This window comes from Phalacrocorax aristotelis, chromosome 34 (genome assembly GCF_949628215.1).
Source record: "Phalacrocorax aristotelis chromosome 34, bGulAri2.1, whole genome shotgun sequence".
NCBI lineage: Eukaryota > Metazoa > Chordata > Aves > Suliformes > Phalacrocoracidae > Phalacrocorax > Phalacrocorax aristotelis.
The window spans coordinates 1,366-24,439 of record NC_134309.1 but is presented as its reverse complement, the minus strand read 5'-3'; the positions used below and the strand labels follow the sequence as shown (position 1 = coordinate 24,439).

The following is a 23,074-nucleotide window of genomic DNA, read 5'->3' as shown; positions in this document are numbered from 1 at the left end:
AATGGCCTCGTTAATTAACCCATAATTAATATCCTGTTAATTATCCCCCTTGATTAAACCCTAATGACCCCGTTAATTAATCCTTAATATCCTCTTAATAAAGCCCCTTGATTAGCCCCATAAGACCCCATTAATTAAGCCTTAATTAATATCCTGTTAATTAATCCCCTTAATTAGCCCCAAATGACCCCATCAATTAAGCCTTAATTAATATCCGGTTAATTAAACCTGTTGATTAACCCCTAATGACACCGTTAATTAACCCCCTTAGTTAACTGATTAATTAATCCCTATTAGTGACCCCATTAATTAACTATTAATATCCCATCGATTAATACCTGTAATTAACTCTTAATGACCACATTAATTAATCCTTTATTAATAACCTGTTAATTAATCCACTTAACCCTTAATGACCCATGGCACTTAATGACCCGTTATTCCCCTTAATTAACCTCAAACGACTCCATTAATTAGCACCTTAATCAAGCCTTATTAATGATCCCATTAGCCCCATTAATTAACTCCCTGGTTAACTCCTCAAACCCATAGTAATAAGCCCATTAATGACCCATTAATTAAACATCTTGATTAACCGCAGTGACTCCATTAACCCTTAATTAACCCCTATTAATGAGCCCAATAACGCCCATCAATTACTTAACCCCTTAATTAACCCCTTAAACCTCTATTAATAAACGCATTAATAACCCTATTAATTAACCACCCTAGCCGCCTTAATGGCCTCTTAATTGACCCCTCTTAATGAACCTTTAAGTTGCTATCAATAACTCCATTAATTATTCTATTAAATAACCCATTAATGAATCCCTATTAATGACCCCATTAACCCCCATAACTCCATAACCCCGCCTTAATGAATCCCCTCAATGACCACTTAATTAATTAGCCTTTAATTAACTCGCGATTAGGCACCCCATGAACCCCATTAATTACTCAAAGCTCTGAACCCCTTAACCCCCATTAATGAACCCCCATTAATGAACCCCTTCATTAACCCCTTAATTAACCCACATTTGACTCAATGACCCCGTTACTTCCTAATTAACCCCATTAACTCCGTTAATTAAACCCCCATTAATGACCCTATTCATTAACCCCATTAATAAAACCCTATTAATCACCTGTCCATTAATGCCCCTTAATTAACCCCCACTAATTGTCCCAATATCCCCCTGCAATTACCCCATTAATTAGACCCCCACTAATCCCCTATTAATTAACCCCCTCAGTAATTAACCCCTCACGAATTACCCCCATTAATAATCTGCCAATAATTCCCCCTAATTAATTCCCCTTTATTAATTCCCCCCCATGGGGCAGGACCCCCCATTGCCCATTAATTACTCTCCCATTAATTAATCTCAGTAATTAATGCTCTCATTAATGAATCCATTCGAATTCCCCCTCAGTAATTGCCCCTTATTAATTCTCTCGTTAATTAGGCTCTCATTACTTAATCTCCTGGTTAATTAACTTCCTCATTAGTTACCCCTCAATTGTTCCTCCATTAATTGTCCCCGTTAACCCCCTCATTAATTACCCCCTCATTAACCCCCCATTAATTACCCCCATTAACCCCCTCATTAATTACTCCCCATTAATTAATCCCTATTTACCCCCCTCAATAATTTACCCCTCATTAATTAGCTCTCATTAATTACTCTTCTATTAACCCCCTCATTAATTAACCCCTCATTAACCTCCCATTAATTACCATTACCCCTCCGTTAATTTCTCCCCATTAATTAACCCATTAACCCCCTCATTAATTACTCCCTCATTAATTACCCCGCTCCCTAATTACCCCCTCGTTAATTAACCCTCATTAATTACCGCCATTAACCTCCGTCACGCCCTGGCCCCACCTCCGGCCCCGCCCCCGCCGTTTCCCGCCTCCCCCTTCACGTGACGCGGGCGCCGCCGCGCCTTCCCGCGTCGCGCATGCGCTCCGCGCTGCGCCGCCCCCGCCCCTCGCCTCCCGCACCGGAAGCGGAAAGCGGCGCGCCGGGAAGCGCTTCCGGGGGGAGCAGCGCGGGAGGAGGAGGAGGAGGAGGAGGAAGGCGGCGGCGCGGGGGTCCCGGTCCCGGCCCCGGGACCTCCCCCTCATGGCGCTCAGCCTCGACCGCGAGGCCTATTACCGCCGGCTGCGGCGGCTCTACGGCAGCTGGCAGGTGGGGGAGGGGCGAGGGGCGGGGCCTGGGGGGTGGGGGGGTGATGGGGGGAGGGAGGGGCCCCGGGGGGGGGCCGGGTACGGGGTCTTGGGGGGGGGCATGGGGGTGGGGGAGGGGCCTACGGCGGGTTTTGGGGGTTTTGGGGGGGAGGGGGCCTGAGGGGGGTTTTGGAGTCTGGAGGAGAGTTATGGGGGTGGGGGAGGGGCCTGAGGGGGATTTTGGGGTCTGGAGGGGGCTTATTGGCGTGGGGGAGGGGCCTACGGGGAGTTTTAGGGAGTTTATGGGGTGAGGGAGGGGCCTACGTTGCATTTTGGGGGGTTTATGGGGTGGGGGAGGGGCCTACGTTGCATTTTGGGGGGTTTATGGGGTGGGGGAGGGGCCTACGTTGCATTTTGGGGGGTTTATGGGGTGGGGGAGGGGCCTGAGGGGGGTTTTGGGGTCTGGAGTTGGGGTTATGAGGGGTGGGGGAGGGGCCTACGGGGGATTTTGGGGGTTTATGGTGTGGGGGAGGGGCCTGGGGGGGTTATGGGGAAGGGGGAGGGGCTTAAGGCGGGTTTGGGGGCTCTGGAGCAGGGTTATGGAGTGGCGGAGGGGCCTGAGAGGGATTTGGGGGTCGGGCAGGGGTTTTGGGGGTGGGGGAGGAGCCTGAGGGGGGGCTGGGGGGGTTATAGTGGTGGGGGAGGGGCTTACAGCGGGTTTAGGGGCTCTGGAGGGCAGTTTATGCATTGGGGGAGGGGCTGGGGGTGTTGGGGTCTGGGGGGGGGGTTTAATGGGTTGGGGGAGGGGTTATGGGGGAAGGGAGGGGCCTGAGGGGGATTTGGGGGGCGGCAAGGGGTGGGGGAGGGGGCCTATGGTGGGGGTTGGGGTTGGTGAGGGGGTGTTATGGGAGGAGGGGGGGAGCAGTTTTGGGCGGGGCTATAGGGTGGGGGAGGGGCTTAGGGGAGGTTTGGGGGGCGTTATGTGGTGGGGAGGGGTTTGAGTGGGGGCTTTGGGGTCGGGAAGGGGGGTGTAGGGGTGGGGGAGGGGCACGTGGGGACTGGGGGACTGAGGTTTCTGGGGGGAGAGGGGAGGATTTGGGGGGAGGGGGGAAGTCTGGGGGGTGAGGGGCGAGGATCGGGGGTGTGTGACGTCGCCCCTCCCCCGCCCCCCGCAGAGGGGGGAGGACGAGCTGGGGGGGGGTCGACGCCATCGTGGTGTCGGTGGGGGTCGACGAGGAGATCGTCTACGCCAAGTCCACGGCCCTGCAGGTGGGGGGGGGGCCCGCGGGGGGGGGGGGGCAGGGCTGGGGGGGCTCCCCGAGTCCTTGGGAGCGGGGGGCATCGCCTTTTGGGGGGGGTCCCCATGCCCTTTGGGGGGCTCCCAATGTCCTTCGGGGGGGTCCCAGTGTCTTCTGGGGGTTCCCAATCCCTTTTTGGGGTCCCACCGCCCTTAGGGGGGGTCCCACCACCTTTCGGGGGGGGTCCCAACACTCGTTGGGGGGCTCCCAATGTCTTCAGGGGGGTCCCACCACCCTTAGGGGGATCCAGATGTCCCTTTCGGGGTTCCCACCCCCACTTTTTGGGGGTCCCACCATCCGGGGGGGTGTCCCACCGTAACCTTTTGGGGTCCCGCTCCTGTTCTGGGGGGTTCTACCACTTCTTTTTGGGGTCCCGTCACCCTTTTGGGGGTCGCACCCCCACCTTTTTGGGGGTCCCACACACCCTTTTGGGGGTCCCACCCCCACCTTTTGGGGGTCCCACCCCCCTTTTGGGGGGTCCCACCCACACTTTTTGGGTGTCCAACTCTCCTTTTAAGGGTCCCACCCCCACCTTTTGGGGGTCCCCACCCTCACCTTTTGGGGGGTCTGGTTACCCTTTTGGGGGTCCCACCCCCTGCTTTTGGGGGGTCCCATCCCCACCTTTTGGGGGTCTGATTACCCTTTTGGGGGTCCCCACCCCCACTTTTTTGGGTGTCTAACTCTACTTTTGGGGGTCCCACCCCCACCTTTTGGGGGTCTGATTACCCTTTCAGGGGTCCCCACCCCCACTTTTTGGGTGTCCAACCCTCCTTTTGGGGGGTCCCACCCCCACCTTTTGGGGGTCTGATTACCCTTTCAGGGGTCCCACCCCCACTTTTTGGGTGTCCAACCCTCCTTTTGGGGGTCCCACCCCCACCTTTTGGGGATCTGATTACCCTTTCGGGGGTCCCACCCCCACTTTTTGGGTGTCTAACTCTACTTTTTGGGGGTCCCACCCCCACCTTTTGGGGGTCTGATTACCCTTTCAGGGGTCCCACCCCCACTTTTTGGGTGTCTAACTCTACTTTTGGGGGTCCCACCCCCACCTTTTTGGGGGTCTGATTACCCTTTCAGGGGTCCCCACCCCCACTTTTTGGGTGTCCAACCCACCTTTTGGGGGGTCCCACCCCACCCTTTTGGGTGTCCCACCACCCTTGCCTCCTTTTGGGGCTACTTTTGGGGCTCCCAGCACTCCCTTCATCCCCCCCGGTGGGGTGGGGGGTGGGGGGTGGGGGGTGCGCCTGGCCCCTCCCCCGCCGCCTGAGCCGCCCCTCCCCCCGCAGACGTGGCTGTTCGGGTACGAGCTGACGGACACCATCATGGTGTTCTGCGAGGAGCGGATCCTCTTCATGGCCAGCAAGAAGAAGGTGGAGTTCCTCAAGCAGGTGGCGCACGGCAAGGGCGGGGAGGGCGCCAACGGCGTCCCCACCATCACCCTCCTCGTCCGCGAGAAGGTGGGGGGGCGGGGCGAGGGGGAGGAGGGCGGGGAGGAAGGGCAGGGAGGCGGCGGCCGGCCTAAGATGGTGGCCGGTGTACAATGGTGGCCAACCTAAGATGGCGGCCAACCTAAGATGGCGGCGAAGATGAGGATGGAGCTGGAGATGGTTGGGATGAAGGTGGACGTGAGGGGTAGGTAGAAGAGGGGATGAAGATGAAGATGAGGACAGGGCTGGGGATGGTGGGATGAAGGTGGACATGAGGGGGAGGTGAAGATGATGAAGGTGGAGGTAAAGGTAGACGTGGAGGTGGGATGAAGGTGGAGGTGAAGATGAGGATGGGGCTGGGGATGAAGGTGGGGTGGTGGTGGAGATGGAGGTGGGATGAAGGTGGAGATGAAGATGAGGATGGGGCTGGTGGGATGAAGGTGGACGTGAGGGGGAGGTAGAAGAGGTGGGATGAAGATGAGGATGGGGCTGGGGATGGTGGGATGAAGGTGGACATGAGGGGGAGGTGAAGATGATGAAGATGGAGGTGAAGATGAGGATGGGGCTGGGGATGAAGGTGGGGTGGTGGTGGAGATGAAGGTGGAGATGAAGATGAGGATGGAGATGGGGATGGTGGGATGAAGGTGGACGTGAGGGGGAGGTAGAAGAGGTGGGATGAAGATGAGGATGGGGCTGGGGATGGTGGGATGAAGGTGGACGTGAGGGGGAGGTGAAGATGATGAAGATGGAGGTGAAGGTAGACGTGGAGGTGAAAATGAGGATGGGGCTGGGGACGAAGGTGGGATGGTGGTGGAGATGGATGTGGGTGTGAGATGAAGATGAAGATGATGAAGGAGGGCGGGAGGTGGAGGCGGGAGGAAGGTGGAGGGAGGCCGGAGGTGAAGATGAGGATGGAGAGGAAGGAGGCGGAAGTGAAGAGGAAGGCGGGGCTGGAGTTGGAGGCGGGACGAAGCCACCGCCGAAGGTCCGGGACGGGAGGGTGGCGCTTGGGGCGGAGACGGAAGGGGCAGAACCTTACTTTTGTCCCGTTTTCCCCTCTTTTTCCCCCAGAACGAGAGCAACAAGGCCAACTTTGAGAAGATGATCGAGGCCCTGAAGGCCAGCAAGGGCGGGAAACGCATTGGCGTCTTCAGCAAGGACAAATTCCCCGGCGACTTCATGAAGAGCTGGAATGACTGTCTCGGCAAGGAGGGCTTCGAGAAGGTCCGAGGAAGTCCCGCCCCCGCCCCGACGTCACCTCGACGTCATCTTGACGTCACCTCGACGTCATCCTCCCCTAGGTGGACATCAGCGCCGTGGTGGCCTACACGATGGCGGCCAAGGAAGACGGGGAGCTCAACTTGATGCGCAAAGCGGCCGCTGTCACCTCCGAGGTCTTCACCAAGTTCTTCAAAGAGCGGGTGATGGAGATTGTGGACGCTGATGAGGTCAGCAAGCGGGGCGGGGCTGGGCGGGAAGGCTCCGGATTGAAAGAGGGGCGATGAGGCGGGCACGAACGTCACGACAACGTCATCGCCCCCAGAAAGTGCGACACAGCAAATTGGCCGAGTCGGTGGAGAAGGCCATCGAGGAGAAGAAGTACCTGGCGGGCGCCGACCCCTCGGCGGTGGAGATGTGTTACCCGCCCATCATCCAGAGCGGCGGCAACTACAACCTCAAATTCAGCGTCGTCAGGTTTGCGGGTGGGGCTTGAAATTTGGGGGGGGTGGGGGGGGTGGTCAACGCAGCTTTTCCTGCCAAAAAGTAGCCCTGAAATTTGGGTCGTTTCACCTCGTGACTCCAAAATAGCTCCAAAATCGGATAATACAACTCCAAAATAGCCCCAAACTTCGGTAATTCCACCTCACAACTCCAAAATAGCCCCAAAATTGGGTAATTCCACCTCAAGTCACCAAAATATCCCCGAAATGGGATAATTTCATCTCACGACTCCAAAACAGGCCCGGAATGGGATCATTTCACCTCATGACTGTAAAATAGCCCCAAAATTGGGTAATTCCACCTCAAGTCACCAAAATAGCCCCAAATTTGGGTAATTTCACAGCTCCAAAATAGCCCCAAAATCGGAAAATTCTATCTCACAACTCCAAAGTAGCCCCAAAATCAGGTAATTCCACCTCGCGACTCCAAAATAGCCCCAAAATCGGATAATACAACTCTAAAATAGCCCCAAACTTCGGTAATTCCACCTCACAACTCCAAAATAGCCCCAAAATCTGGTAATTCTACCTCAAGTCACCAAAATACCCCCGAAATCAGGTAATTTCACCTCACGACTCCAAAACAGGCCCGGAATTGGATCATTTGGCTTCATGACTGCAAAATAGCCCCAGAATTGGATAATTCCACCTCACGACTCAAAATTAGCTCTGAAATTCGGTAATTTGATGTCTCCAAAATAGCCCCAAAATCGGGTAATTCCACCTCATGACTCCAAAATAGGCTGAAAATCGGGTAATTCCACCTCACGACTGCAAAATAGCCCCAAATTTGGGTAATTCCACCTCACAGCTCCAAAATAGCCCCAAAATTGGGTAATTCCACCTCAGGTCTCCAAAATAGCCCCAAAATCCAGTAATTCCACCTCACGACTCCAAAATAGCCCCAAAATCGGGTAATTCCACCTCACGACTCCAAAATAGCCCCAAAATCGGCTAATTCCACCTCACGACTCCAAAATAGCCCCAAAATCGGGTAATTCCACCTCACGTCTCCAAAATAGCCCCAAAATCGGGTAATTCCACCTCACGTCTCCAAAACGGCCCTAAACTTGGCTAATTCCACCTCAAGTCACCAAAGTAGCCCCGAAATCGGGTATTTCCACCTCAAGTCTCCAAAGAAATCCTTGAGAACGACCAATTTTTCATGGGTTTCCCTCTAGAAATTACACGCTGGGGCTGGGTGGGGGGGACGACAGCCACGTTTTGGCGTGGGGGTTGGCGGGCATCGGCCGCGCCCAGCCCCACCCGGCCCCTCCCCCATCTTGCCGTCCCCACCCCGTAGCGACAAGAACCACATGCACTTCGGGGCCATCACGTGCGCCATGGGCATCCGGTACAAGTCCTACTGCTCCAACCTGGTGAGGACCTTGATGGTGGACCCTCCTCAGGAGATGCAGGACCACTACGCCTTCCTCCTCCAACTGCAGGAGGAGATGTTGAAGGAGATGCGTCATGGTGAGGACCAATCAACCGCCACCTTTTAGCGAGGTGGGCGTCAACCTCTTCGCCCACCCGACGGGGTGGTGACGTCTTCTCCTCCCAGGGGCGAAGCTCTGTGACGTTTACGGCGCCGTGATGGACCTGGTGAAGAAGCAGAAGCCGGAGTTGTTGAGTAAAATCACCAAAAATTTGGGGTGAGTATGGAGGGTTTTGGGGCTGGGAGGGGTGGGGTGTTGGGGAGGGGGAGGGGGCGGGGACTTCCCGGTGGCCAACGCTTGGTGTCTCGGCAGCTTCGCCATGGGCATCGAGTTCAGGGAGGGCTCCCTCGTCATCAACAGCAAGAACCAGCACCGGCTCAAGAAGGGTGAGGAGCACCTTCTTCCCCCTCAAGGAGGTCTTCCTCCACCCAAAAGTGGTCTTCCTCCACCCCAAGGAGGTCTTTCTCCCCCTCAAGGAGGTCTTCTTCACCCCTAACGAGGTCTTCCTCCAAGCCAAGGAGGCCTTCTTCACCCCCCCTGAAGAGGTCTTCTGCCTCCCCCAAAGGTCTTCCTCCCCCATAAGGAGGTGTTCCCCCCCAATGAGGTCTTCCCCCCCGATGAGGTCTTCCTCACCCCTAGAGAGGTCTTCCTCCATGCCCAGGAGGTCTTCGTCTCCCCCAAAGTCATCTTCCTCCCCCCCAGGGAGGTCCCCCTCCCCCCCAGAGAGGCCTTCCTCCCCCCAAAGGAGGCCTTCCTCCCCCCCCAAAGTGGTCTTCCTCCCCGCAACGTGGTGCCCTCCTTCCACCCCAACCTTCCCCCACCCCAAACTTCGCCCCTCCCCATCCCCAACCTCGTCCCTCCCCCGCCCCAACCAACCTCCGCCTTCCTCCCATCCCCTCCTCTTCTTCCCCCCCCCCCCCACCAGGGATGGTTTTCAGCATCAACGTCGGCTTCTCCGACTTGACCAATAAGGAGGGCAAGAAGCCGGAGGAGAGGACCTACGCCATGTTCATCGGCGACACCGTCCTGGTGGACGAGGTGAGGGGCCCCACCACGACCCCCTTCCCCCCCCTCCCCCACACCACCCCCGAAACAAGGGGTGCCCTTCCTCCCCGACCCACCCTCCTCCTCCTCCTCCTCCCCGCAGGAGGGTCCTGCCACCGTCCTCACGGCCGTCAAGAAGAAGGTCAAAAACGTCGGCATCTTCCTCAAGGTGACGCCGCGGCAGGGGCAGAAACAGGGCGAGAACCCCCTGCCGTTTCCCCGTTTCCACCTATTTAACCCCCGATTTCTTTAAAAAAAAAAACCAAAATGGTGGTTTTTTTTAATTTTTTGGGGGTGATTCTCCAAGAACGAGGATGAGGAAGAGGAGGAAGAGGAGAAAGACGAAGCTGAAGACCTCCTCGGCCGCAGCTCCCGGGCGGCTCTATTGACCGAGAGGACGCGGGTGGGTTTTTCAACCTCCCTGGAAACACCCCAAAATAATGATTTTTGAGGTGAAAAAATATGGAAGGGGCGGGGTCAGGGGAAGGGGCGGGGCCTGACGTCACCTCTGCCCCGCCCAGAACGAGCTGACGGCGGAGGAGAAGCGCCGCGCCCACCAGAAGGAGTTGGCGGCTCAACTCAACGAAGAGGCGCGGCGGCGGCTGACGGAGCAGAAGGGCGAGCAGCAGATCCAAAAGTAACCCCGAAACGAGGGAGAAAAGGGTTATTTTTGGGGGGTTTTTCCTCGGTTTTGGGGGTCGCCCCGCCCCCCCTCACGCCGCCGCCCCTCCCCCCCGCGTCCCGGCAGGGCTCGGAAGTCCAACATCTCGTACAAGAACCCGGCGTTGATGCCCAAAGAGCCCCACATCCGCGAGATGAAGATCTACATCGACAAGAAGTACGAGACCGTCATCATGCCCGTCTTCGGCATCGCCACCCCCTTCCACATCGCCACCATCAAGGTGGGGCACCCCAAAAAAAAAACGCTCCCGGAACCCCCAAAAACACCTTGGGAACCCCCGAAATGCCCTGGGAATCCCAAAAAATGCCCAGGGAACTCCAAAAATGCCCCGGGAACCCCAAAAAACACCCTGGGAACCCCAAAAACCGCCCAGGAACTCCAAAAACACCCCAGGAACCCCAAAAAACACCCCAGGTACACCAAAGAATCTCCAGGCACCCCAAAAAACGCCCTGACCCCAATGTTGAGTTTTGGGGGGTTTTGGGGCACAAACGTTGAGTTTTGGGGGGTTTTGGGGTGCAAACGTTGAGTTTTGGGTTGTTTTGGGGTGCAACGTGACCCCCAATGTTGAGTTTTGGGGGTTTTGGGGCACAAACATTGAGTTTTGGGGGCTTTGGGGTGCAAACATTGAGTTGTGGGTGGTTTTGGGGTGCAACCTGACCCCAACGTTGAGGTTTGGGGGGTTTTGGGGCACAAACGTTGAGTTTTGGGGGGATTTGGGGCGCAAATGTTGAGTTTTGTGTGGTTTGGGGGCACAACGTGACCCCAACGTTGAGTTTCGTGGATTTTGGGGTGCAAGCTGACCCCAACGTTGAGTTCTGGGGGGTTTGGGGGCGCAAACGTTGAGTTTTGGGGGGTTTGGGGGCGCAAATGTTGAGTTTTGGAGGATTTTGGGTCACAAACATTGAATTTTGGGTAGTTCGGGGCGCAAGCTGACCCCAATGTTGAGTTTTGGGGGTTTTGGGGCACAAATGTTGAGTTTTGGGGGGTTTGGGGGTGCAAATGTTGGAATTTTGGGGGGTTTTCGGGGTTTTGTGGTGCAAACATTGAGTTTTGGGTAGTTTTGGGGTACAACGTGACCCCCAACGTTGAATTTTGGAGGTTTGGGGGCACAAACATTGAGTTTTGGGTGGTTTGGGGGCGCAAACGTTGAGTTTTGGGTGCTTTTGGGGTACAACCTGACCCCCAGCATTGACTTTCGGGGGATTTTGGGGCGCAACATGTCCCCCCAACCTTGGAATTCGAGGGTTTCGGTGTGCCGCCCGCCCCCCACCTTGGAGCTCCAACCCCACCCCCACCCCCCTTTGGAGCCCCACCCTTCCCCCTATGACCCTTTTGAAGGCTGATGGGTGGGGTTGGGAGGTTGGGTGAGGTTGGGTGGGTGGTTGGGTGGGGTGGGGGGTTGGGTGGGTGGATTGGGGGTTTGGGTGGGGTTGGGTGGGTTGGGGGGTTGGGTGATTGGGGGGTTGGGTGGGGTTGGGTGGGTGGGTGGTTGAGTGGGTGTTTGGGTGGGGTGGGTGGGTGGGTGGGGGGTTGGGTGGGGTTGGGGGATTGGGGGTTTGGGTGGGGTTGGGGGGTTGGGTGGGGGGTTGGGTGGGTTGGGGTGGTTCAACCCCTCGAAATTTTTTGGGGTGACCCCATGGGAACCCCCCCACCCCCCCATTTTCTCCGCCTTCCCCTCCCCCCGCAGAACATCAGCATGTCGGTGGAAGGCGACTACACCTACCTCCGCATCAACTTCTACTGCCCGGGCAGCGCCTTGGGCCGCAACGAGGGCAACATCTTCCCCAACCCCGAGGCCACCTTCGTCAAGGAGATGTGAGTCACCCCCCCCCCCAACCCCCCCTAATTAATTTTTGGGGGGTGGGTGGTTTTTTTGGGGGGGGAGGTGTCTCCCCAAGATGGCCGCCACCCCGGTGTGTCTTGCGCAGCACGTACCGCGCCTCCAACATGAAGACGCCGGGCGAGCAGACGGTGCCGGCCCTCAACCTTCAAAACGCTTTTCGGATCATCAAGGAAGTCCAAAAACGCTACAAAACGCGAGAAGCCGAGGAGAAGGAGAAGGAGGTGAAAAGTGACGTCATCTTTTTGGGGGGGGGGGGGGGGTCTTTGCAAAATCGGGGACCCCCCCCCCACCCCCGTAAACTCCATCCGTGTCTTCTCCAGGGCATCGTCAAGCAAGACTCGTTGGTCATCAACCTCAACCGGAGCAACCCCAAGTTGAAGGACCTCTACATCCGCCCCAACATCGCCCAGAAGAGGATGCAGGGCTCCTTGGAGGCCCACGTCAACGGTGAGGGATGGAGGTGGTGGACCTCACCCAGGTGTCTCCCCGCCCCAAACCGCTCTGAATTCACCCCAAAAATAACCCCCCACCCCAGGTTTCCGCTTCACCTCGGTACGAGGAGACAAGGTGGACATCCTCTACAACAACATCAAACACGCCGTCTTCCAACCTTGCGACGGGGAGATGATCATCGTGCTCCACTTCCACCTCAAGGTCTTCTGGGCGGCGCCACCTTGGGGGCGGAGGCGGGGGTTGTCCGCGACGGGGAGGGGTTGGGAACCCCCAAAACCTCGCGTTTTTGGGGTTTCCCCCTCAGAACGCCATCATGTTCGGGAAGAAGCGTCACACGGACGTCCAGTTCTACACAGAGGTCGGCGAGATCACGACCGACTTGGGCAAACACCAACACATGCACGACCGTGATGACCTCTATGCTGAGCAGGTGGTGGAACATCTCCAGAAGGTTTTCGGGGGGGGGGGGGGGGAAACACCAAAACTGAGGTAAAAAACCCCGTTTTTTCCCTTTTTTCAACCAAAAAATGACAAAGATGGAGCGGGAGATGCGCCACAAGCTGAAGACAGCCTTCAAGAACTTCATCGAGAAGGTGGAAGCGCTCACCAAGGAGGAGCTGGAGTTCGAGGTGCCCTTCCGGGAGCTGGGGTAAGCGGAGCCCGGCGCCGGGGATTTGTGGGGGGTCCTCATCGGTTTGGGGGCGTCTCCGTGGGTTTTGAGGTGGCCTCATGGGGTTTTGAGGGGGCCTCATGGGTTTTTGAGGGGGCCTCGTGGGTTTTTGAGGTGGCCTCATAGGGTTTTGAGGTGGCCTCGTGGGTTTTGAGGTGGCCTCATGGGTTTTTGAGGTGGCCTCGTGGGTTTTGAGGTGGCCTCATGGGTTTTTGAGGTGGCCTCATCATCTTTTGAGGTGATCTCATGGGTTTTTGGGGTCTCTTCATCATTTTCTGGGGTGGCCTCATGGGTTTTTGAGGTGGCCTCATGGTTTCTGAGGTGGCCTCATCATTTTCGAGGTGTCTTCTTGTTTTTTGGGGTCTCTTTATCATTTTTTGAGGTGTCCTTATGGTTTTTGGGGTTTCTTCATCATTTTTTGAGGTGTCCTCATGGGTTTTGAGGTGTCTTCATGTTCTTTTGGGGTGTCTTTAGCATTTTTTGAGGTGTCCTCATCAGATTTTGGGGTGTCCTCATGGGTTTTTGGGGTCTTTTCATCGTTTTTCAGGTGGCCTCATGGGTTTTTGGGGTCTCTTCATCGTTTTTGAGGAGTCCTCATGGGTTTTTGAGGTGTCTTCATGGTTTTTTGGGGTCTCTTTATCATTTTTTTGGCTGTCCTCATGGGTTTTTGAGTGTCTTCATGTTTTTTGGGGGTCTCTTTATCATTCTTTGGGGCGTCCTCATCGTTTTTGAGGTGGCCTCATGGGTTTTTGGGGTGTTCTCATGGGTTTTTGAGGTGTCTTCATGGGTTTTTGAGGTGTCTTCATGTTTTTTTGGGATCTCTTTATAATTTTTTGAGGCGGCCTCATAGTTTTTGTGTTCTCTTCATCGTTTTTTGAGGTGGCCTCATCAGTTTTTGGGGTGTCCTCATGGATTTTGTGTTCTCTTCATCGTTTTTTGAGGTGGCCTCATCAGTTTTTTGGGGTCTCCTCATGGTTTTTGGGGTCCCTTCATCATTTTTTGAGGCGGCATCATGGTGTTTTGAGGTGTCCTCATTATGTTTTGAGGTGGCCTTATCATTTTTTGGGGTCTCTTCATTTTCTGGGCTGGCCTCATGGTTTTTGAGTTGGCCTCATCAATTTTGGGGTCTCTTCATCAGTTTTGAGGTGTCGTTATCCTTTCTGAGGTGTCCTCAGGGTTTCTTCATGCGTTCTCAACATTTTTTGGGGGTGTCCTCCAGTTTTTGGAGGTCTCTTCATATTTTGGAGGGGTCTCTTTGTCTCTTTTCGGGGTTCTCCATCTTTTTTGAGGTGTCCTCAGGGTTTTTGGGGACTCTTCATCATTTTTTGAGGTGCTTTTAACTCTTTTTGAGGGTGTCTCCAAGGTTTTTGGGGTGTCCTCAATTTTTTTGAGGTCTCGTCGTCCTTTTGGGGGGTTACTTCATCTCTTTTTGGGTTCCCCCATCATTTTTGAGGTGTCCTGAAGTTTTTTTGGGGTCTCTTCATCTCTTTGAGGGTTCCCCCATCAGTTTTGGGGATTCCCCCATCGCTTTTGAGGTCCTCTCATGGCTTGTTAAGGCGTTCTCAGGTTTTTTGGGGTCTCCTGATTGCATTTTTGGGGTCTTCTCATGTTTTTTTCAGGTGTTCTCAGGTTTTTTGGGGTCTCCTCATGGTTTTTTGTGGTACCTTCATGGTTTTTTGGAGTCTCCTCATGGTTTCTTGGGGTGTCCTCATCTCTTTTGAGGTGTCCTCATGGTTTTTTGGGGTGTATTCATGGGTTTTTTTGGGTATCTTCATGGTTTTTTGGGGTCACCTCATGGTTTTTTGGGTCTCCTCATGGTTTTTGGGGGTCTATTCACAGTTTTTTGTGTATCTTCATGTTTTTTTGGGGTCTCCTCATGGTTTTTTGAGATCTCCTCGCGGTTTTTGCGGTATCTTCATGGTTTTTTCAGGTGTCTTCTTGGTTTTTTCGGGTCTCCTCACGTTTTTTTTGGGTCTCCTCATGGTTTTTTGGGTCTTCTCATGGTTTTTTGGGGCCTCCTCACGGTTTTTTGGAGTCTCCTCATGGTTTTTTGAGGTCTCCTCACGGTTTTAGGGGTATCTTCATAGTTTTTTCAGGTGTCTTCTTGGGTTTTTTGGGTCTCCTCATGTTTTTTTGGGGTGTCCTCATGGTTTTATGGAGTCCTCTCATGGTTTTTTGGGGTATCTTCATGTTTTTTTGGGTCTCCTCATGGTTTTCTGGGGTATCCTCATGGTTTCTGGGGTGTCTTCATGGTTTCTTGGGGTGTCTTCATGGTTTCTTGGGGTCTCCTCACGGTTTTCTGGGGACGTGTCCGTCCCCCCCGGCAGGTTCAACGGTGCCCCGTACCGCAGCACCTGCCTTCTCCAACCCACCAGCAGCGCCTTGGTCAACTGCACCGAGTGGGTAAGTTTGAGGTTGGGCAGTGATTTTGGGGGAGACCACCAGAACTTGGAGGGGGGGGCTGCCCCACTGACGTCTCCCCACCACTGCAGCCCCCCTTCGTGGTGACCTTGGACGAGGTGGAGCTGATCCACTTCGAGCGCGTCCAGTTCCACCTCAAGAACTTCGACATGGTCATCGTCTACAAGGACTACAGCAAGAAGGTCACCATGATCAACGCCATCCCCGTCGCCTCCCTTGACCCAATCAAGGAGTGGCTCAAGTAGGCCCCGCCCCACCCCCTTCCTTTACCAGCCCCGCTCCACCCCGCCCGCTCACCCTCCTCTTCCTCCTCTTCCTCCTCCAGCTCTTGCGATCTCAAGTACACGGAGGGTGTCCAGTCCCTCAACTGGACCAAGATCATGAAGACCATCGTGGATGATCCCGAGGGCTTCTTCGAGCAGGGGGGTTGGTCCTTCCTGGAGCCTGAGGGCGAGGTAACGCGTTTTGGGGGGGGGGGGCCCCGCCCATGGGCTTGGCCCCACCCTCAGCTTCTCCAAGTTGTCCCCGCCCCTTGGTGGCCCCACGAGATAGGTTCTCCGGGTTGGCCCCACCCCGAGGTTGGCCCCAACCTTGGTGGCCCCACCCCTCCATGGCCCCACCCCTCCATGGCCCCACCCTGGTGGCCCCGCTCCTTGGTGGCCCCACCCCAGGTTGTCCTCGTTGTCCCCAGGGCAGCGACGCGGAGGTGGGCGAGTCTGAGTCGGAGATGGAGGACGAGACCTTCAACCCGTCGGAGGAGGACTACGAGGAGGAGGAGGAGGACAGCGATGAAGATTATTCCTCCGAGGCCGAGGAGTCAGGTGGGGGTGGGGGGGAGGGGTGGCACGTCCCCAAGGAGGACGTCGTGGCCTCTGGGGTGATGGCAAATCCCCATGGAGGCCACCAATGTCCCCACGGAGGCCACCAGAACCCCTGGGAGATGCCACCATGTCCCCACGGAGGCCACCAGGTCCCCAGAGAGGCTACCACATCACTTTAGAGACCACCAAAACCCCTGGGAGAGGCCACCAGGTGCCCATGGAGGCCACCAGAACCCCTAGGAGATGCCACCAGGTCCCCACGGAGGCCACCATGTCTCTATGGAGGCCACCAGGTGCCTTTGGAGGCCACCAAAAACCCTGGATGGCCACCACATCCATATAGAGGCCCCCAGAACCCCTGGGAGATGCCCCCCATGTCCCCATGGAGGCCACCATGTCCACATGGAGGCCACCACATCTCCTTGGAGGCCACCAGAACCCCTTGGAGATGCACCCCACGTCCCCACGGAGGCCACCAGAACCCCAGGGAGATGCCACCAGGTCCCCATGGAGGCTGTCACATCCCCACGGAGGCCACCAAAACCCCTGGGAGATGCCTCCCACGTCCCCTTGGAGGCCACCAGAACCCCTGGGAGATGCCCCCCACGTCCCCATGGAGGCCCCCAGAACCCTGTGGAGGCCCCCAGAACCCCTTGGAGGCCACCAAAAGCCCTTGGAGATACCAACCACGTTCCCATGGAGGCCACTGTGTCCCCATGGAGGCTACCACATCTCCTTGGAGGCCACGAAACCCCTTGGGAGATGCACCCCATGTCCCCGCGGAGGCCCACAGAGCCCCTTGGAGGCCACCAAAAGCCCTTGGAGATACCAACCACGTTCCCATGGAGGCCGCCCTGTCCCCATGGAGGCCCCCAGAACCCCTTGGAGGCCCCGAAAACCCCTGGGAGATGCCCCCCATGTCCTCGCGGAGGCCCCCAGGTCCCCTGGGAGATGCCCCCCATGTCCCCGCGGAGGCCCCCAGAACCCCTTGGAGGCCCCCAGGTCCCCACGGAGGCCCCCAGAACCCCTTGGAGGCCCCCAGGTCCCCATGGAGGCCACAAGAACCCCATGGAGGCCCCCAGGTCCCCTGGGAGATGCCCCCCATGTCCCCACGGAGGCCCCCATGTCCCCACGGAGGCCCCTAGAGCCCCTCCCCCGTTGCAGAGTACTCCAAGGAGTCGCTGGGCAGCGAGGAGGAGAGCGGCAAGGACTGGGACGAGCTGGAGGAGGAAGCCCGGAAAGGTGAGTCCAAGGGGGGGGGGGAGTGTTGGGGACCCCCCCCTGAAATATGGGGGACCCCCCTGACCCCTCCCCTCCCCCCGCAGCCGACCGGGAGAGCCAATACGAGGAGGAGGAGGAGCATGGCCGCAGCCGGAAGAGGAAGGCTCCCGCCGGCCGCGGGAGCCACCCCCGCAATCCGGGGCCCCCCAAAAAGAAGAGGAAGTAGGGGACCCCTCCCCCGCCCCCCAAAAAAACCCCACCCCCCCCTCACCCCCCATGAAAAATTTTGGGGTCCCTCGTGAAAAACCCGGGGTCGTCGCGAAAATTTGGAGGGAATTTCGGCCGTTCCCGTGCGGCGCGTTGAGGGCCCCCCCTCAAAATCTGGGGGGGTTTCCTTCAAAATAAGGCTGTTTTCAAAATTTGGGGGGGCGCCCCGTAAATTTCGGAGGGGTTTTCCCTGAAATTTTGGGGGTTCTCCTCGGAATTTGGAGGATTTCTTCAAATTTCAGGTAAATCTGAAAAAACTTTGGAGGATTTCCTGAAATTTGGGGTAAATCTGAAAATAAATTGTAGGATTTCCTGAAATTTTGGGTAAATCTGAAAAAAGTTTAGAGGATTTCCTGAAATTTTGCGTAAATCTGAAAAAAGTTTGGAGGATGTCCTCAAATTTGGGGTAATTCAAAAAAAATTTGGAGTATTTTCTCAAATTTGAGGTCATTCTGAAAAAATTTGGGGTCCCACCCTGAAATTTTTGGGGGGTCTCCTCAAAATTTATACACACTGCCCTCAAAATTTTGGGGGTTCCTCCCGTAAAACTTGGGGTCCTTCTCCAAAATTCTCGGTTTTCCTCAAAATTTTGCTCTTTTTTTCCTTAGATTTGGGGTTCTGAAATTTTTGAGGTCCCTCCTGCAAATTTTGGGGTTCTCACCCAATATTTTGGGGTTCCCCTCTGAAAATTTGAGGTCTCTCCTGCAAAATTGGGGTTTTTCCCTCAAAATTTGGGTATCCCCGCTAAAAATGTTGGGGTTCTCCTTAAAAATTTGGGGTCCCCTAAAAATTTGGAGGGTTTTCCCCCCTGATTTGCTGGTTCTTCTCAAAATTCGGGGCTTCCCCTTAAATTTTGGGGTTCCCCCTCGAAATTTGGGGTCCCTCCAGAAAATTTTGGGGTTTCTCCTAAAAAATTTGAGGGTTTTCCCCAAAATTTGGGCGTTTTTCCTCAAAGATTGGGGATTTTTCCTCAAAATCTGGGGGGTTTCCTCAAATTTTGTTTTTTTTCCTCAAAATTTGGGGCTTTTTCTTCAAAATATGGGGGGTTTCTTCAAAATTTTGTGGGTTTTCCTCAAAATTTGGGGGGGTTTCCTCAAAATTTTAAGGTTTTCCTCAAAATTTGGGGGGTTTTCCTCAAAATTTTAGGGTTTTCCTCAAAATCTGGGGGTCCCCCTATAGTTTTGGGGTTTTTTTTTTTCTCCAAATCTGGGGTCCCCTTTTCTCGTTCCTCACCAGTTTTTTTGGGGGGGACCCCAAAATCCCCCGGGGGACCCCAAAACCCCTCCCCCACCCCCCCTTTTATGGTTTTTTTTGTTTTCTTCTTTTGTTTTTGTTTTATTTTTTAATTTCGCTCTATTTATGGGCGGGGGAGGGGGGTCCCCCCGCTTTCTTGGGGGGGTCCCCTCTTTTTTAGGGGGGTCCCCCCTTCTTTCTCACCCCGCCCCCCCCGGGATCTCTCCGTAGGCCGTAGCTGTCGCTCTTTTCCAGTCGTTCAATAAAGAGAAAAGTGGTTTTTTTAAGGTTTTTTAACTAAAAAGTGACTTTTTTCACCCCCCCCCAAACCCCCAAATCCCCCCCTGCCCCCCCAAAACGGGGCAAAACCAGTGGAAATGGGGGAAAAACCAGTTTAGATCAGGGAAACCAGTAGGAAATGGGGGCTAAAGTGGGTCGAGGGGGGTTAAACCAGTTTGAACTGGGTCTAAACCAGTCTGAGGGGGGCTAAACTAGTTTAAAAGGGGCTAAACCAGTTTGAACTGGGGCTAAGCTAGTTTGAGGGGGCTTAAACCAGTTTGAAGGGGGTTAAACCAGTTTGAACTGGGGCTAAGCTAGGTTGAGGGGGCTTAAACCAGTTTGAAGGGGGTTAAACCAGTTTGGACTGGGGCTAAACCAATTTGAGAGGGTTTAAACCAGTTTGAAGGGAGATAAACCAGTTTGAAATGGAGTTAATACCACTACAATTGGGTGAAACCAGTTTAAATTGGGGTTAAACCAGTATAAACGGGGCTGAACTGGTTTGAGTGGTGTTAAACCAGTTTGAAAGGGGTGTAACCAGTATGAACTGGCACAAAACCATTTGGGGGAGGGGTTTGAAACCAGTTTAAATGAGGTGAAACCAGTATGAACTGGGATTAAACCAGTTTGAGGCACGCAAACCAGTTTTGGTGGGGTTAAACCAGTTTGAAACGGGCTTAAAACCAGTACAAATGGGATTAAACCAGTTTAAATGGGGTGAAACCAGTTTGAACGGGGTTGGACCAGTATAAACAGGGCCAAACCAGTTTGAGGGGGGGTTAAACCAGTTTGGAATGGGGTTAAAACCCATATAAATGGGGTTAAACCAGTTTGAAAGGGGTGAAACCAGTAAGAACTGGGGCAAAAGCAGTTTAAAGGGGGCTAAACCAGTTTCAGTGGCGTTAAACCGGTGTAAAATGGGCCGATCCAGTTTGATCGGTGGGGGTTTAAACCAGTTTAAAGGGGTAAAACCAGTATGAACTGGGGCCAAACCAGTTTGAGCGGGGCTAAACCAGTTTAAATGGGGCAAAACCTGTTTGACTGGGGTTAAACCAGTATAAACTGGAGTTAAACCAGCTTAAAGGGGTAAAACCAGTATCAACTGGGGCCAAACCAGTTTGACTGGGAGTTAGACCAGTGGAAATGGGGTCAAACCAGTATGGAGTGGGGTTATATCAGTTTAAATGGGGCCAAACCAGTCTGAGCGGGGGTTAAACCCGTTTAAGTGGGGCCAGACCAGTATGAATTGGGGTTAAACCAGTATAAACTGGGGTTAGACCAGTGTAAAAGGGCCCGAACCAGCACGAACTGGGACGGCGCCACAGCCCCGGGCCCCGCCCCTTCGGCGGGCCCGCCCCGCCCCCGCTGCGATTGGCAGACGGGCGGTGCAATCCCGTCCCTCCCTCCGCGCGCCGTGCCCAGTCACCGCCCGCGCTGCCTCCACGTTCCGCCCACCCAGCTCCGCCACCAATCAGCGCGCGTCAGGGAGAGCGCGCCGCGCATGCGCACAGGAACCAAGCCCCCCTCCACACACGCTCCTCCTGGGGGCGGGGAAAGCGCCGGCACGCCCCCCAATCCCTATTGGTAGACCGGGAGGCGGCCGTCGCGGGTAGCCAATCGCCTTCAATCCCCGCCCCCGCCGGTGGATTGACAAGACGGCTCCACCACTCCCCGCCTCTCCACCCCCTCCCGCGCTGCGGCGGGCTCCCCCCTTTTATTGGCCGCTCGCTTGACGGACGTCCCGCCGCACCAATCAGAACGCCGGGTTGGTGGCGAGGGGGCGGGGCCTCCCGCTCTCCCCCTCCGAGCGGCGCAGAGGGCGGCGCGGGCGCCATTTTGTGAGGAGCCCCCGAAGGCGGCGGCGGCGGCGGCGGGAGCGGAGCCGGGGCCGGAGCGGTGAGGGGGAAGGGGGCGGGGGGGGGGGGGGGGAGCGCTCAGTGAGGGGGGGGAGGGGCACGCTGTGGGGGAGGGGGCCGTTTTGTGGCGGGAGGGAAGGAGGAGGAGGGGATAATGGCGGCGCAACCACCCCCCCACCCCACCTCCCCCACGGATCCTCCTCACGCCGTCAGGGAACGAGGCGGGATCATCGTGGGGAGGATGAGGACGGTGAGGGTGAGGCGGGGGTGGGGATGGGGGGAGGAAGATGAGGGAGGATTTGAAAGGGGGGGGGGCTGTTGGGGGGGGGCGCCCCCTCACCCTTCTGAGGGGGTGGGCGTGGTTTGGGGCGTGGTTTACGGGGTGGGCGTGGCCTGGGGGTGTTGTTATGGGGGGGCTCGTTGTGCTTCTCTTCCAGGCTCCTCTCGGCAGCGGGGGTGTCTCCACCCACACACACACACACACCCCTCACCCCAGATTCGGGGGGTTGCCCCTCCCCCAACCCGTTTTGGGGGGCTGGCCCCTCCACCCACCCCTTGGGGGGGTGACATATCCCCTCCCCCCCTTTTTAGGGGGGTAAAATCTCCGCGCCCCCCCCATTATAGGGGGGGGGCGAAAAGGGGGAAATTCGCCTTTTCCACCTCGGTTTTGGGGCGAAAGGGGGAAAATGTCCTTTTCCTGGTGATTTTTCAGGTGAAAATGACCCAAACCCGCCTTTTCCCGCCCCTTTTTTGGGGTCAAACCCGGGGAAATCGGGGTCAAAATAACGCGCGCACACACACCCCGCCCCCCCCCCCGATGGATTTTTGGGGTGAAATTTGGGGGAAATTGAAAAATAATCCCCCTTTTCCACCTCGGTTTTGGGGGAAAAGCAGCAGGAATCGCCTTTTCCACGTGGCCTCGGGTGGTTAAAATGGCACAAACCCCCTTTTTGGCCTCTTTTTTGGGGGGAAAAACAGGGTAAATCCCCCCCTCCCCATCCCTTTTTTGGGGCCAAACCAGGGAAATTCCCCTTTTCCGCCTCATTTTGGGGGCCAAAACTCGATCAATCCCCCTTTTTCACCTCACTTTTGGGACTAAAACTCTTCAAATTCCCCCCTTTTCACTTCAATATTGGGACTAAAACTCTTGAAATCCCCGTTCTTTCACCTCATTTTTGGGCCCAGACTCCCCAAATCCCCCTTTTATGATTCAGTTTTGGGGCCAAAACTCTCTAAATCGCCCTTTTTCACCTCATTTCTGAGCCTAAAACTCCCCAAATTCCCCCTTTTTCCCCTCAATTTTGGGCTCAGAGTTCCCTAAATCTCCATTTTTCGCCTCACTTCTGGGCTAAAACCCCCAAATGCCCCTTTATCACCTCACTTTTGGGACTGAAACTCCTTAAACCTCCCTTTTTCACCTCATTTTGGGGACTGCAATTCCCTACATCCCCCTTTCCCACCTCAATTTTAGGCCCAAAACACCCTAAATCTTCCTTTTTCACCCCATTTTTGGGACAAACCTCACTAAATGCCTCTTTTTTTACCATGCTTTTGGGCCCAAGATGGTAAATTTCCATTTTCCACCTCAATTTTGGGCCCAAAACTCTCTGAATCTCCATTTTCCACCTCAATTTTGGGCCCAAAACTCTCTGAATCTCCATTTTCCGCCTCACTTTTGGGCTAAAACTCTCTGAATCCCTCGTTTTTCACCTCAGTTTTGGGCCCAAAACTATAAATCCCCGTATTTTTACCTCATTTTTGGGGTAAAAGTGGAGGAAAAGACCACTTTTCCCACCTCACGTTTGGGGCCATGGACCCCTCCCCCACCTTCACATTTTGGGGCCGAACCCCCCAATTCCCCCCTTTTAGGCCTCTTGGGGGGGGTGTGTCAAAGGGGGCTCTGGCCTCTCCCCCCACCGTCACTTTTGGGGTGAAACCCCCCCTTCGGGGGGGGAGGCCCCTCCCCCACCCCCATTACCCCTCCCCCCCCATTTAAAACGGGGGGGCGCCACCCCTCCCCCCGCTGGGGGGGTGCCCCCCCCCTCCGAGGGGGGTCCCCCCGAATGGGGGGGTGGGGGAGGGGTGCGGGGCGGGGGAGGGGGGGGGTCGCTCAACCTCTCCCCTTCTCCTTCCACAGGGCCCAGCGAGGCGCAGCCCCCCCGCGGCGGAGCCGGCCCCTCCCCCACCCCGCCCCTCCCCCGCCCCTCCCCCCCACCCGGCGCCGTT

General features: G+C 55.7%; 1 protein-coding gene and 2 long non-coding RNA genes across 3 annotated transcripts; all 3 read left to right on the top strand.

Moving 5' to 3' along the window:
• Nucleotides 1-2,050: 2,050 nt before the first annotated feature.
• Nucleotides 2,051-19,000, top strand: SUPT16H (SPT16 homolog, facilitates chromatin remodeling subunit). The gene is given in 27 exon segments (XM_075076660.1): nucleotides 2,051-2,195; nucleotides 3,349-3,363; nucleotides 3,365-3,442; nucleotides 4,755-4,925; nucleotides 5,967-6,119; nucleotides 6,197-6,343; nucleotides 6,439-6,590; nucleotides 7,920-8,092; nucleotides 8,181-8,271; nucleotides 8,368-8,441; nucleotides 8,981-9,093; nucleotides 9,203-9,268; nucleotides 9,407-9,502; nucleotides 9,621-9,736; nucleotides 9,848-10,001; nucleotides 11,472-11,599; nucleotides 11,713-11,848; nucleotides 11,948-12,074; nucleotides 12,163-12,281; nucleotides 12,385-12,510; nucleotides 12,617-12,729; nucleotides 15,078-15,153; nucleotides 15,243-15,412; nucleotides 15,497-15,626; nucleotides 15,863-15,992; nucleotides 17,157-17,234; nucleotides 17,318-19,000. Coding segments are annotated over 27 exon segments (3,120 nt in total). The 5' UTR covers nucleotides 2,051-2,129; the 3' UTR covers nucleotides 17,440-19,000.
• On the top strand, nucleotides 16,001-17,141 carry LOC142049200 (uncharacterized). Its single transcript, XR_012657635.1, has 3 exons — nucleotides 16,001-16,203; nucleotides 16,286-16,702; nucleotides 16,869-17,141. It is a non-coding gene; the product is annotated as an uncharacterized LOC142049200 (long non-coding RNA).
• A 1,423-nt stretch (nucleotides 19,001-20,423) lies between the features above and the next one.
• On the top strand, nucleotides 20,424-22,534 carry LOC142049217 (uncharacterized). The gene is made up of 2 exons (XR_012657636.1): nucleotides 20,424-20,888; nucleotides 21,286-22,534. It is a non-coding gene; the product is annotated as an uncharacterized LOC142049217 (long non-coding RNA).
• Nucleotides 22,535-23,074: the final 540 nt, after the last annotated feature.